At 29.7% G+C, this 16831-nt stretch overlaps 1 protein-coding gene across 1 annotated transcript; it reads right to left on the bottom strand.

Annotated features, from left to right (window-relative positions):
- Positions 1–12668: 12668 nt before the first annotated feature.
- Positions 12669–14505, bottom strand: LOC105124705 (transcription repressor MYB4-like). Its single transcript, XM_011024810.1, has 3 exons — positions 14271–14505; positions 13985–14114; positions 12669–13635 (listed from the first exon to the last, which is right to left on the bottom strand). Exons 1-3 carry the CDS (start codon positions 14398–14400, stop codon positions 13230–13232), a joined length of 666 nt encoding a protein of 221 aa, XP_011023112.1. The 5' UTR covers positions 14401–14505; the 3' UTR covers positions 12669–13229.
- Between the last annotated feature and the right edge of the window lie 2326 nt (positions 14506–16831).

Below are 16831 nucleotides of genomic sequence, written 5' to 3'. Positions count from 1 at the left end.
AGGTGGCGCTTTTGTGATTTTATCACTCTGGGTGTTCGTTTGTGCGAACGAATGGATGTGGTGGTGTTTGTTCCTTGTTTTATTTTATCATTTAGGGAATATAAATACTTTTTATACTCAAAATCAAATCAAAGAATAAACAAACCAGAATATATATCTGGACTTGATCTGACACAATTATTTCCCATTTAGGCTTTGTTATAAGTTCTCTTAAAAAAAATACATTGCTGATAACTACACAGAGAAAACAATTGTTCATCGATCTTTGAAGAATTTAGATCTTTTTTTTTTAACCAAAAGGCTCTTGGAGAGCAATTAATTTGATTAATCAAGCAACAATGTCTTCGAAACAACCTAATTCAATCTCAAGGGGACAGCCCTAAAGTAAAGTGTAAGATGTCCATCGGTGGGGTTGTACAAAAGATTAACCAAATGATAATTAGCTTAACTGGAAATGTCTCTGATCTCCATCACTTATAATCTTGAGAATGGAGGATGCCTCTATTCTTGGCACAACAATGGCATGCAGCCATGTGTGGTCGTGCCATTCCGAGGTCAATAGAGTTTTTAGATAAAATTATAAATAAAATATTTTAAAATATTTTTTTTTATTTTATATTTTATGCGTGACAAGTAGAGCCTTGAACAATATTATTAAACAAGGCCAAACTTTATTTTATAAAATATAATTAATAAATATATTTTATTTATTTTTGAGTCTTAATAATTAAATGAGAACCTTGAACCATTGTTCAAGTTACTCATATGCTCTAATCAGAAAAATAAAAATACTATTTTCATTGCTGGTGAATTGGATTAGGAACTGAGAAGGTTAAAAAAAATCAAAATCAAAATAATATTACTTAAAAAATAATAAATTTCTAACTATATAATTCATTTTTTTCTCAATCCACGCCCCGTTTAAATTCCAAATTAACCAAAATGACGGAAAAGATTTGCCTTTTTCAAGGAAGCCGAATTATAATTTGTTTTTTATCCAGTCCGCCGGAGAAACATGTGTATAGCTGGCCAGCACCCAGTAAGTAAACTCTTTTCCTAATTTTCTTGATCATATACTAATATCCACGTGAAAAATAAGTCAAGTCAAGAGTAGCGGACAAGGTCGAGAGAGAGAGAGAGAGATTAATCATGCTATCCCCCTTCCTAGAAAACTGTCTTCCAACGGATTATGTCCTAAAATTCGGGCCAATCACATACTTTTTCTTGTCGCAAACGACACTTTATTTATCCCACTTGACAGTGATTTTTTAAAAAATATTTTTTATTTATAGTATGTTAAAATAATATTAAAAAAAGAATTTACATTTGAAATCAAAATAATATAAAAATATCAGATATTAATTTAACATAAAAAATAAAAAAAATTCAATTTTATTTCAAAATCATTTTCAAAACACAAAAACAGAGAACCTCTAAGTAGAAAAATTTACAAAAGAAAAAATGTTGTATAAATACAAAAAAAGAAAATCACCAGACAAAGAATCATACAAAAAAACTTACAAACCTTATATGCTGAATGATAGGTGGATAAGTGTAGGTCCTAAAATATAATAAATTGTTGATTAAATATGGAAAATGCAATTTCCAGATTAATATGCTTGAAAATTTTGTACTATATATGAAATTTCAAATATTTAAAACTATATTGAAACAGGAATGGTATATTTAAAACTAAAAACAGGTCATGCCAAATTAGAAGTTTCAATTTTATAGGATTTTAATTTTCTTGTCCCTCGACAAGATTAATCTCGTATGGGATACTAGTTCAAGCTGTCAGAGCCAGAGGTGGATCGAAGTGTCTAGAAGCATAATTCTAACCCTCTTTCTCACTCTGAGCTGTTAATTCCGACTTTGAGATTACATCCTCGAAATGCTATGTCTATCGAAGATGCAACACAACTTAGCACATCCAAATAATTTCTACCTTCGTGTTATGATCTGCATTATGGATGTGTTGCTTGTGGACTATGTAATGATATATGTTTGGTTTTATTTTTTTAACCCAGCTTAAGATTAGACTACTTAAAAAAAAAAGTAATTATTAGTAGGTGGATAAGTTGGTAAAGTAGATAAAAATCAAAGGATATATTTTTTTATGTGATTTCCAATTCAACTCTTTTTGCCCATTAATATTAATAAGCACAAATCACACGATGTAAATCTTGTTTTGCAAATCTTGCTCGAGATGTATAAAGTTAAGCATTTAACGTAATTTTAAGATATAAAAATATTGAAAATTTATCCATGAAGAAGATAAAAACTGAGATGTTTGTTGTGAAATATACCATGGATATTAAATCTAATAAATAAATGAAGCATCGAGTTCAAGATTATTTATCACTTACAAATTTATTTATTTATTTGTTAAAAAAGTAATAGGAGTGGCAATAGCAACAATAGAATTGCCAATAGCAGCAGCAGCCCTCCTCTCCTTTTCCTCACAAGATCCCCGACTATAAAAAATGTCAAACAAAGACACGGAGTCACGTCTTGCCTCTGTGGGGCTGTGTTATAATTAATCATACAAAAGCCCCTCGATCCCTTCCTGTAAGACTGTGGGGTCCACTAAGAAAACAGAAGGCGGAGGTTTAAGCGTTTGGTGATATACTGGAATCGATACAGCAAGTTTAATTGCTAATTTTCTTGTCGGTATTATGTTGTTGAACCTTTCTAATTATTTCAAGGATGTCTCTCATTGAAGTCTTGACGTGCTTCCAACAACTTGATGTCTGTTTCGTATGGTGGATGGCCATTGGCTGTATATCCTCGTAAAATGGTTTCTTTCGGTGGACATCCACGTATTTTCAACACCAAATCATCTTCACCCGTGTAGTCTAGCTATCTTGTCTTGCTCTATTTGCTAGACCAGACGTTTCCCTTTGTCTTTGTTATCGTTTTCTTCTCGAGAAGAATCATTTTTACTAGTGTTTGCTAGTTTATGCAGCGGCGCCGAGAGTAATATCTGGCGTCAATTGGAATGTATCGATCCCCTTTCACACCCGGAGTAAAAGGGTCAGGGGGTAGAGGATGTTAAGAGCTTATAACAAAGCATAACTCGAGATTTAACAAGTAATCCATAACACAGCTCTTTCAATTTATTTTAAGAAAAAACAATGGAATGCTCTGGTTTACCGACCTGCCTGTGTTCACGGAAATCCTTCGATTAGAACAGCCCTTCTGTTAAAACATTTATTCAATGGAACCTCCTCCCTACCCCCTCGACACCTGCATCGAAGTTGATCCAACAGTGGGTTAGAATAAGAAGACAACACATTTCTTTTTTTTTTTTCTTTTTTAATCAGTTCTTGTATATTTCTACCTCATTTTCTTCAGAATTCAGTAGGAAATAGTGCATTCTTGACGGGCACCCAAAATTTCGGCCGAGTTAAGATCAGGACCAAGCAGTGGATGTCTCCTGCCTCACCAAAATCTCAATTTCAATTTACCATTGAAGTGAACTTTTATATCATTGATGTTGTAGCCGATACATCCTATAAATATTTGAGCAACTGTTGCTGTATTTTCAATCCAAGTAAGAGCGCTTTTGGCCTGATGGTGATGAGAACTGAAATGAAATGAGAATCTCCACGGAAGCTTTGGGCTTTAGACAAGAGCACAACAATGGCTGGGTGAGGAATCTTTTAACTGTTATACGTTGGGTCTAAATCATTTCAACAACAACGAAATGACTTTATTGCATTTAAATGGAGATAGGATATATTCCTAGGATTGTTTTGGCTAGAACAAGATTATATTAAGATTGTGATTGATCGCCCACCAGTAATTAGGAATAAGATATATATTTCTTATAAATATATGCTTGGACTCGAATCTTTTTAGCATGATCTTGAATGTTTTTGCGAGAGACTGTATTATGAAAATTGGATGTATCTGAGATCTGAAAGTTTCTTAAAACTTATACTAGTTATAGTTATAGTATAATTCATCCTCTTCTATTATGAACGTAAGCATAACCGAATCACGAAAAATCACCTTGTTATGTATTTTTTTTTAGTCTATGTATGCATTTAATTATGTGTGTGATCCTTGGCTCCCTATGTTTTTAAATTCATCCATAACCTAATCATTGTCATCCGTTTCATATTATTATTTTTAGATTTATTATTATTTTAAAAACTAGAAAAATGTAAAAAAAAAAAACAGAACAGAGAGGGAGAAGAAGATGGGATGGAAAGATTAAAAACAGAACAGGGAGGGAGAAGAAGATGGGATGGAAAGATTGGCTAGAAAATAAGACAATTTATGGAACAAAATACTACTAAATCAAATATTCTGGAAACATTTGTATTCTATTTAGTCATGCTAGAAAGAATAGATTAAGATACATTTATATTCTATTTAGTTTGATTCTTAGGATGATAAAAAGATGTTTTGAGGTTGAGAATATGATTATTGAGTTTTTTTAATGCTCTGGAAACATTTTTAGGTTGAAAATTATATTTTAAAAATCTAAAAACTACGGCCCACTTTCCTAGTGGGTGGCAAGTTGTTTACACCTATGGATGAGTTGCTGTCCATCCTCTTAAAAAAACAAAAAACCAAGCAAGCAAGCCTAACTTTTTAGGCCCACACGCCCCCAGGCTGTTTTTATTTGAGTCGGGGGTGTGGGTATGTCTATTCCTGACCTTCTTTCTACTAAATTTGTATCATTTGATTTTTTATGAGTTGATATTTTAATTGCTTTAAGATTATATTTAAAAACCCACGATGTTGATAAAAAAATCATGACAATGAAAGGTTTAGAAAATATATAATTAAAAAGATAAAATTTTGACTGAATAAATGTAGTTTTATTATAGAATATAAATCATTAAACTGCTTTTAAATAATTTTAAATTAAATAAAAATAAGTTTTGAGGATGGCCAGCTACATCCCGAGGAGAAGGGACAAAAAAAAAAATAGCAGTGTCATTAACACTAAAGTATGATAAATTTTAAAGTCTATTTAAAAATGCTGTTCAATTCATTTTTCTAAAAATAGTTAATTTTTTTTGTTTAGAATTAATATTTTTTTTAATATTTTTAAATTTAATTCATTTTTCTAAAAATAGTTAAATTTTTTTGTTTAAAATTAATTTTTTTTTAATATTTTTAAATTATTTTCATATACTAATATCAAAAATAATTTTAAAAAAAGTAAAAAAACATCACCTGTATATATTTTTAAATAAAAAATATTTCAAATCATAAATGCCATATCCTCAAAAACACTCTTAAAGTCATGGATATCAGGGCCAATAAACATTAGCCAGCTAACTGTAAATATAAAAGGAAGTTGACTTGTGGAATTTAAATGCTTTTATATGCTCCTAGGGAGAGAATAATGAATAATAATAAAAAAAAATGGTGTTTCTACGTATAGGCGAATTTGGCGTGTAACTACCAATCATAGCACGTTCCAAACCCCCGTCTGGCTAAAATATGTGTAGGTAGCATGTTTCCTCTGTCTTGACCACCGTACACAGACTGCAACATTTTTTGTTAATTTTAATTTATCTGATCGTTATATTATGTAATGATAAATGATTTTTTTTTCATTATATGTACTATAAAATTAAACAAAACTTCTAATAAAAAAAAAAGCAGCCTATAGTCTGTGAGCGCAAATGTACTCGGATCTTCACCTAGAAATGCCGGTAATATAATTTAGCCCGCATCCGTCGAGACGATGATCGCTCGGAGAGACTTTTCTCTGGTTTTTGGCATTTTTAACCGTGGAAGATCACTTGAACGGCACTTGACCGGAAGTCATTATAATTAATTAAAAGAGGAAAAGAAAGGGTGCATCGACTGCGATTTATGATTAATAAGGTCTTAACTGAAACTATGAAACGCATGGTAGCAACCAGGAGGAGTGTGTCTAATCGCCAACCACATTATTGTTATTGTTATTAATTAACAACAACTAATAGAGGGGTTGATTTTACTCTGCATCGCCTCATGAAATACTCATTATAATATTTTTTTTTAATTTATACTTTTTTATCTTTTAAATTTATTATAAATTAAGTTTCATAATTTATTATAATTTATTTTTTATCTTGTTAATTTAGTTTCATAACTCATATTACAGGTTAACTTGATCGATCTAAATTTATTTTTTAATTAATATTTTTAAAATTTTATTATTTAATATAGAGTTGATTAAAAATTATACTTCATTATTTTTTTATTTATTTTCCATTAAGTTATCCCAGTCTCATGACTCACTTCACAAGTATTTTTTGTTAACCTAAATTGATTTCAATTATTTTTTATATTATTTTTAAATTTTTTTAACAATGAGTTGATCATTAAAAATTATACTTTATAATTTATTTATATTTGTTTTATACAGAGTTATCTTAATCTCATAACTTAACTCATAAATTTATCAAGGTAATTCAAGTTGTTTTTTGGCTTTCAATAAAGTTATCATTATTTCATGACCTGAATTATGGATTTGATGAGTTAATTCATATTAACTCAGGTTGTCTTTTATGTCCTTTTTTTCATTGATTTTGTCTCATGTTTGTAATTCATTTTTGGTCCCCTTACATAAAAAAGAAGAAAATATAAATAAAATAGTCAGAAAAAATTCAAAAAATAATAGCAATAAGAAGAAGATATCGAAGTGCCCATAAAATAGTCAAAGATTAATTGAAAAGATTCAAAAATATAAAAATTAAAATTAGATAATATAAATTTTCTCAAGAATTGTTGGGGGAATGTAGGTTTCTTTCTAAGAAGTACAACAAGTTGACTTGTAAATCCATTTTCACAAAGTTATATGGCTAAAGAACTAATATTGTCTCTAGTTTTCTTATCCAAACCATGACGAGGAATGAATATCAAGTTTTCTTTGTTTCAATTGACGCTTTGAAGACCCATACACAAATACATTTAAATTTGCTTCTAAAATGTATGGAGATTGTGTCATTAACAAATAAAGGAGTTTTGAAACCACAACAAAATCTTAAATTTTACCAGACAATAAAATAATACAACTTGTCTTAAGTATGTTATATTTTAGGTGCTAATATATTCTCCTTACGCAATCAGTCTTCGTACCCGATCTTTCAATACCAGCTAGAGTTTTTAGTAACAAAAGGCTAAATGACGACTCTCATTCCTATTTTTCACTGATAAAAGATAAGAATTTATTGTCTCTTTATATTTGTTAAATAGATACAATATTACCTGAGAGTGAACGATCGCCACGACGCCACACACGTATGACAAAATCAATGAAAAAAATAACATAAAAAACAACATGAGTTAATTTAAATTAACCCTTTAATATGCCAACTCAAATTGATTTAACATGTTATTTTAATATTTTTTTTTTTAAAATAATATCTTAAATTTTTTTTAGTTAAATTTATTTTGACTAATCATTTAAATTACTTTGAAAATTATCATGTCAAGTTAATCCTCTCAACATAATTAAATTTTTTTAATTAAAAAATATTAACAATATCAAAAATAAATTATATTAAAAAAAACTAATCAGACACGCATCTTCAATAATGGTTTCTATGACGTTATTGTCCCGGCAATTTCTTTCTGCCATTCTCAGTCCACATCAGGAGCTGTAAACGCACACGTGGTTTCTTGCCTCTTCTGTCATTCTTTCCGTTACATTCTCTCGTAGCTATTTATTGCTGGGACCCGAACGTTAGTAGCTTTACTGGATCAGGTCCATACTTAGATATTTTTATTTTAAATAAAGAATTATATACATAAACTTCTTTATTATGTTTTGGAGTTAAAAGTTTTTTAAATAAAAACTAAAAAATTGATACATAAATATAATTAAATAAATTAAAATTTATATGCGTTACTGAATAAAAAAATTTAAACAATAACTAAAATTAAAAATTAAAAAACAGAAGTCAATCACATATTTTAGTTTTTAAATAATAAACAATTGATTTCTAGGTTTTTATTATTATTATTATCATTTACAAGGAAAGAAAAACTTTGCGCTGGTAACGTTAGCAGCTCCACGGCCCTAGAGTTTAACATAATTTGAATAACCATTGCTTCAGTCCCTTTTTTTTTTAATAAAAGATTTCATTTGATATAATTTTTGTCAATTTAATTTTTTTAAACCTTTTAATTTATATAAAATTCATAAATATATTTAATTACAAATAACTTCTGATTTAAATAAAAAATTATTACAATATTAAATCACAATTTTAATTTAAGAAAAAGTTAAAATTTGTAATTTGTAATTTATAATTCATAAATTATACCTATACCACATCTCTTATTTTTCTTCTTCTTCTTTTGAAAAAATATTTTGAGTTATTTATACTAAATATACATCTTATTTTTTAAAAAATTAACTTAATTTTACCGCAAGTTAGAATTTGTTTGGAACTACTTATGAAAAATGATTTTTTAACTTTTGAGCCATATTTCATAATTTGTATTTTCATAAATAACTAATGCAAAAAAAGAAAATTTTAAATGATTTTAAATAAAAATTCTGTCTAGCAAAAATGATTCAAAATATTTTTTATAAAAAACAAACGTTATAGACAGAATTTATAAGTTAATAGTTAAAAAAATAACTTCGAATGATAGTTTTAAAAAAAACCAATAGTGCAATAAGAAAAATGCCTACAGAATTTGAACTTTAAATGTAATTAGGTTTTTTTACTATGTTTTAGAAAGTGAAAAGAAAAGTTTTGTTATTATTATTATAAAATTAAATTAATAGGTTATTTTACTTTGCCCTTATATATGAAATTACAAAAACAATCCTTTAAAACATTATTATAAAGAAGTTATTTTACTATGCAAAGTTGGCTCTTTATACGGAAGGAATAAGCTTTTGTTATTCAAGTGGATTTGGAGACTATGTCTATATATTTGTTTTTAAAAAAATAGTTTTTAAAAAATTTCTTTTTAAATTTAATTATATTTGTTTGTCATTAAAAAAATTAGTTAATAAAAAATATTCTTTTTAAATTTAATTATGTTTATTTGTCATTAAAAAAATTAGTTAGTAAAAAATATTTTTCAATCAAAGAAAAATTTGGCTTAGTTTCTAGAAAAATATTTTCCTGAAAAATTTGGGAGGAAAAAACTTTTTGAAAGTTGTGAAAAATTTAGAAATGTCATATTATTTGTTTCTCTTAAATTTTAATTTTTATGTTAAATTATGTTCTTATTTTTATAATTGTTATTTATTTTTTCTTATTATTTTTTATTGAGATTTTTATTTATTAAATTTGATTCTCATTCTTTTAATTATTACTTATTTTATTTGAAATAATTTATGAAATGTTAATATTATTATTTTAATTTCTTCATATTTTAGTTTTTTAGATTTAATCTCTATTATTTTTCAATTATTTATTTTAATTTGTAACATTTATTAATCAATAATTCTATCTTTTAATTTGTAACATTTATTAATCAATATTTTAATAAATTTTAAAAAATAAAATATTAATAATTTATTTTCTAACTTATTTTTCATAACATAACTAAATATTAAAAAATATTTACTAATTTATTTTTTATTATACTATCAAATATTAAAATATAATTTATTTTTTAGTAAACAAACAGGCCGCCAAGAGAACAATATTTTAGGGAGTTGGCAGCAGTTAGAAGCGGGCTTCCTTCCTTTTTTTTTTGGAAATGGGCTTCCTTCCTTCAAAGTCCCACTTTCAAAAACCTGGCAAGATATATATTCTATCATAAACTCCAACTTAGAAGCTTCATCTGTTCTGAAAATTGATTCCTTTTACAAGGTTGGCAATGGGGGAAAGATTCGTTTTTTGACTGATCATAAATGGCTACAGGTTGGGATTCTGAGAGACATATTTCCAAGGCTTTATTCTTTGTCTATTGTACCGGCTTCTTGCTTGGCTGAAATGGGAGAGTATATGATGGGAATTTGGCAATGACGGCTATATTGGAAAAGAAGGTTATGGTCTTCAGAACTGATCACCCAATATCAGCAACGTTTTCAGTTACTTGGTGAGGTCAGATTGAGTCCTATCAAGGAGGATAAGCGATACTGGAAAGCTGAGAGGCATGGAATATATACTGTCAAATTAATCTTGCACCAATATACTGGACAGAATTGCACATCCTGAAACTTTCTCTTTTGCCTCTTTATTGTGGAAAGGAATAGCTCCTCCAAAGGTGGAGATGTTCACGTGGCTACTTCTCCAGGGAAGAGTCAGCACAAGGGATTTCTTAGCACGAAGGAATTTAATCAGTTGGAGCTAATTTGTATGTCCTTTCTGTAATTAGGTAACTGAACTTGCTATTCACCTTTTCTTGCATTGTTATGCCACGTGGATAATCTGGCAGCGTTTTATGTATTGAATTGGTATTAGTTTGTATACGACGTTTTAGAAAATAATATAAATTATATTTTAAAATATTATTTAATAATGTTGATGATCAAATAATGATAAGTTTGAATCTCATCATCCCTATTTATTTGATAAAATTTAAGTATAAGGTAATATGAGTTTATGCAAGTTTTAAATCCAAAAGACTTTTATTTAAGGGGTGTGTTAGAAAATAATATAAATTATATCTTGAAATCTTACATAATAGTTTAAGTTATGGAGTTGAGATAATTCTTTGACATGGTATCAAAGTCTTAATGATCAAGTGGTCACAAGTTCAAATCTTATTATTTTTATTTATTTAATAAAAATTAAGCATAGGATAACATGAGTTTATGCAAATTTTAAATTTAATAAATTTTTATTTGAGAGAATGTTAAAAAATAATATAAATTATATTTTAAAATTTTATCTAATAATTGAAGTTATTGAATTAATATAGTTATTTGATAAGCTGAAAAGGACAGATAAAGTTGCGCTACAATGGAGTACAATGGTTAAAGGAAAATTCCAGCGGGTAACTTTCACAGTATTATCCTACAGTATTTTGTGGAGAATATGGAATGTTAATTAGGAATGATTTGGTTTTCGAGGATAAGAAACTAGATTGGAATAAGTTGTTTGATACTGTTTTGCATCAACTTGCTTGATGGATGAAGACTAAGAATGCATGAGAACTTTTTATACACTCGCAGTGACTCTTTTAGGGGATCTGAACGCATCTAGGCTGGGAAAATAAGTAATCCATGCTTTTCTTACATCTTGTTCTAGTGCAAGAAGGACAATATCTCTGTATTTCTTTTCATCCAAAATACCATTCCCTTAATGGTATTCTGACTTACTAATAAAGCTCTCGATTATTATGGAAAAAAAAAGAGTTCTGGTTTGTGTGAACATTGGAGATTAATTTTTGTAGAAGAAATCAGATCTAATTGAAGACGGAGACAACATTCCGATAAATATCAATGCCACTGTTCCATTGAATGGTAGCTGGATCAATATGTTCGCCAATATAGTTTCTACCACATGCAATGTTCTTTTCAGAGCATGTTAGCTGGTAGCTACGTACATTGGTGGTGCACATGTACATGCAAGGTGCAACTGCTCGAACTGTGGTAATAGAACAGAAGCTCGATAGAATCATGGATGTATATACATTACTTGGTATGGTAAATTCCCAGCCATTTTTTTATTGGAAAATACGGCATATATATCTTCCAACTTTATCTTCATTCTCGAATGAGTGTGTACTCCGTACTCTTGTTAACAAATGTGTTATAGGCAGTGACTTGGTAATTAGGAAGGGAAGAAGACGGATTTTTTACTGGAAGTAGTTTTACATTAGAAAGCTAGCTAGTATAACGATAAATAAACGCGCGAGATCGATAGTCAAGAAACAGGTGGTGCATTTTTCTAAATTCCTTAAAGCTCAATATATTAGAAGAACACCTTTCTGCATAAATAACTAAGAGGGAATTAAGAGATTCTTAGCCAAAAAAAAAAAATCAGTTAATTTATAGAGAATCAGATTAAAAAAAAACCCTAGATTTATGGACAGAATTGCCAATCTGTCCTGTCTACCATCTTCGATGTAATTTTTCATTTGACTGGTTTCTGAAGTTTGCGTGAATGGACCGAATCATCAAATCGATGACAATGATATGTCTAATTAATGGAGGTTGCATAAATCTAATTAATATTGGTTACTTCGAAATTTTTTAATCTTCCTTTTTATTATTAATACTAAATTTCATTTGAATCTGTAATATTACTTTTCCTATATTCACATGATTAGAATTATAAGCATTACTATACCCTGAGCAAATTCCAATTAACTTTGACAGGTGAATAGGTATAATAACAGTAGCAATATTATTCATGGAAGGTAAAAATATGAATGCAAGCCCAATATCTCAGGATTAATAGTTTGTAACATATTTTCTACATGAACTCTAAACAGAGATATTGCATGGAACTTGCTCAATCTCATTTTCGGTGAGATACATGGCTGCATGTATCTATGCCAGGATTCATAATACTTGAATCCTCTTAATTTTTTGACAGAAGATGATTTTTTTGATAAAAAAATATGTTAGAAAATTAATATAAAATCATTCTTCTGACCTTTCCTGGTCATTTTAATTATCCTTTAAATTGAAATGATTCTTTTACATTGACAAATTACAATTAACCTTTGGTAATAGATAGCAATACTAATCATGGAAAAGATATGCTTGCATGTCCAATATATAATATCCCAGGATTAATTGTTTGGTGCATTGTGCTTATTCGCATTTCTTATGACCTGAGCCACATGTACCATAGGGTCTGGGATTAAATTTATCAAGGAATTGAAGGAGGTAAAAACATAATGACATACTCAATAGAACAAAATCCAAAAACATGAACAAGGATCAAATTTTCAAATATTAATCATGCATATTTTCTGCAATTCTAGCTGCTATTGACACATCATAATTTATGTCTAACTAAGCGATTTTGTCATTGCGACAGACAATTAATTACGACCTTCACGAATCCATGCACAGTGTGAATGAACAATGCCTTGATCGAGAACTTCGGGTAACATCAAGCAACGGATTACTCATCTCTGAATACTAGTGACCTGAAACCATCCACTCTCTTAATATATAGATATATATAGCATCTTCTGATCTTGCAGTAAGGTTGCCTTGCTTTTTTAATTTCTCATGATGTTTCCGGAAGAGGGAACTCCTATATATGATGTTTCCAAACAATCAAGATTTAAAAATGATGCTTAACTCAATCATCAGTCCCTCCTAAACGGGTGCCTTTAATTGTTTATTGAAAGAGAAGAAGCGTGGGAGAAGGGGCAATATCTAGTGGCCTCGAATCCTTTAGATTGCCTTCAACGTGGAGGATTGAAGGATAATGAAAGCTCTCCGTGAGATCAAGGTTTAGGTCAGGCAAGGCACATGGATCATCCTCTACGCAACTTAAGGCATCCGACACTTGCTCCTTATCAACATGAAGTTTTGTTGGCTGCTGTGTGGCTTGAACTTTCAGTCCAGATGATGATGCACTAGCAGGGTTTGGTGGGTTATGAGGGCGCAGGAGATTCTGTTTCAAATGATGATTATTTGGATCAACCCCCATGTTTATAAGCTTTCTCCTTAAATGAGAATTCCAATAGTTCTTCACTTCATTGTCTGTACGCCCAGGCAATCTCCCCGCTATTAATGACCACCTGAAAACATTTTAACAAGTACGGAAAAGTCAAATGTGATGTAGTTGTAGTATTACCATTTTTTTCTTTGTAGAATTACTAGAAGATGACTTGTAATTCAGCATTAATGAAATCGTATTTCAAGACACATGCCATGCATGGTGCAATTTAATTCTGTATTACCATTTTTTTCTTTGTAGAATTATTAGAAGAGGACTTGTAATTTAGCATTAATGAAATCGTATTTCAAGATACATGCCATGCATGGTGCAATTTAATTCTTGTGTAGGAAATATATAGTCTCGTCATTAAAGTAGGATTTGAAACTGAAGGGGGGGAAATTAAAATGTGGAATATGAATATATCTCACCTGTTTCCTAGGAGCGCATGAAGCTTGATGATGAGATCTTCTTCATCTTCACCAAAGTTGCCTCTTTTAAGGTCTGGCCTAAGATAGTTTATCCATCTTAGCCTACAGCTTTTACCACAACGAAGTAGGCCTGATCAATCAACATGAAAACCAAATATTTTTAATATTTCTCTAACAATGTTTTTAATTAATCATAACATGCTTACTTAAAATAAAACGAGAGAGACTAAATGGTTAATGAACTTAAATAGTTCGAAAGCAAGTTTTATATAGTAGAAGGAGAAACCTGCAGCCTGCGGAAGATAACGCCAACAGCCTTCGCCATGTTTTCGAATATAATCTGTGAGTTTCTGGTCTTCTTGCTTAGACCAAGCTCCTTGGTTTTTGGCTTGTTTATCACGGCCAGGCTTCCCCATTATCTTAATACGGAGTTTCTAAAAACAAAAAGAAATGACTCAACTGGAAACGAATGAGAGAGCAGATCATACCCAAGAATCCTATATATATGGGGAAGAGAGAATATCAGTTGAAAATGGTGGTATTTATTTTCTTCGAAATTTGCAAGGAAAAAGGGTTGACTTGGACCGGTGGTTTGGCGTGCATGTGCCTCTAATAGAGGTGTATCCTAAGCAGTTTTACAATTTATTTATTTATTTATTTTTATTTTTCGGGGTTAGGTTAGTCGGTGAACGTTAGGTATAAGTCCATTACTGATCATTAGACACTCCAATATTTCTCTAACAATGTTTTTTTTTTTTTTTTGTTACGAATATTGAAAGGCTAGTGGCCCATTGACGAGTCTCGAAAGCATGAGTCTCTCTGGATTTTGATAAGAAAAACAATTAATCATTCTTTATAAAGTACCTCCTCGACCAGTAAATGGGTTGTGATCAGAGGCTAGACAGGCTGAAATGGGACAAAAGAGGGGGAGACCGAGCTTCGGTCAAGAAAATTAAAAATCAGATAAATAAGTACGAGAACAAATAAATTAAGGAAGATGGCGCTGTCACATGTTTTCGCGTTGACTGATAGTTTCCAACGAGATTTTAGTAGATATATAGAGAAGGATGATGAGACTGTTTAATCTTTCTTATTAACAAACGGTCATCGCTCATTCTGGATAACTTCCTGGCCTTTTAATTTCCACAACTTCCAGCACACAGTTCTTTCCATGTACGGATCGTTTTGACATGTAAAATCCCCTGGAGCTCGTTCGTTTTGGGAAAACATTTATTAAAATGACTAACCCATATGTATCTAGTAAATATATATTTTTAAGAAAAACACAGGCAATATATATATAATATTGAGAATTAATTAATGAACTAATTTAAGCAATATCGCAGTTATTATTATGTACTTGAAACTTTTGTACCAAAACAGACGCAACCTTTTATAGATTCTAGAGTCTATTTGTGAAAAAGCTTTCTTCCAATGGGAGATATCTAACCTATAATTTGAGTGGCTTATAATGAACCAATCGTACATGCATGATACGTACCAAACCCATCTATGTCTATATATGGATATTTATACTATTGAAAGAGAGTACTTTGTATTTATTTCTTTTAGTTTTTTTAATTAAATTTTGACATAATTATTTCTTTTAATGTTCATAATTAACTTAATATTTCATTTTAAATTTATTTCTTCTAATTTTTTTAAATACATTCTAACATTTATGACTGAATAAAATTGAATAATATTTATTTAGTTTAATTTAAAATATAATTATTTTATTAATATTTATATGGTTTTATTAACAGTTATAATTTTAACATGTTATTACACAGAGAATATTTATACAAAACAAACTCTCTTTTTTTTATCTTTTTTTTTATTCTTTCAAGGGTCTAGATAACTTAGTTATTTCCTGAATGTGATTTCTATGTGAAACAAATATATATATATATATATATATATATATATATATATTTTATATATATCGTTTTTATACCTCTAAGTGAACTTTTTATTTGTTTTTATTCTCAAACATATTCACTAGCATTATGTATTTATGTAATTATGCTCATCGTAGTTTATCCAGTTGACAGATTGGGTTGATGTATTCAAAATCCTAACAAGAACCATTGGAGAGCCATGTATAGAGTACTTCAATATTTGGTGATGCTACTTGGATGTTAGATTTAGATATTGAGATGAAGAGCTCTAGTTGCTAAATATATATTTAATTAATCTTGATGGAGGTGAATTTCTTGGAAATCCTCCAAACTAAATGTTGCACTTAATTTTTGTTATGCAATGGAGTCCAAGTTAGTTTATCGCCTTTAGAAATGGCAGATTCTAAGTTTGAGTGTCTAAAAACTCTCTCAGTAGATATTCCTCAATGGAAGAAACACCAAATCCTTGCGGTAATCAAACAATTATACATAATTATTAGCCATTGTCAAATATTTTATTACCTTTGACCTTACGAGGACCAAGTTTAATATGGTTGAACTCCTTAAGAAAGCAAATAAAAAATCAGTAAGTTGAACATAGCTATCAATAGTACTGAGGATCCTATTCGCGAGGTTACACGAGTACAATATTGATGCAGACCCAACCTATATGATAAGGGATCATGCTCGTTAGGTTCATGGACGTGGTGTGCTAACAGTATTATTTTGGAGAGTTGCTTCCTACTATTTATGGACGTGGTTTGCTAACAGTATTTTTTTTTTTTTTATTTATGTGGGGTGTTCGGGCTAGCTTGCGCACACCACGACTAATTCTCACGGCCCACTGAATACCTTGCAAACTCAGTAGGCATGTAAGACACCACAAAGATGACAGACGTGCACGCCAGGACTCGAATCTGGAACATAGAAGAGAATAAAGATTAGG

Source organism: Populus euphratica, unplaced genomic scaffold, assembly GCF_000495115.2.
Source record: "Populus euphratica unplaced genomic scaffold, PopEup_1.0 scaffold1.1, whole genome shotgun sequence".
Lineage (NCBI taxonomy): Eukaryota > Viridiplantae > Streptophyta > Magnoliopsida > Malpighiales > Salicaceae > Populus > Populus euphratica.
This window is presented reverse-complemented; position numbering and strand designations above follow the sequence as displayed.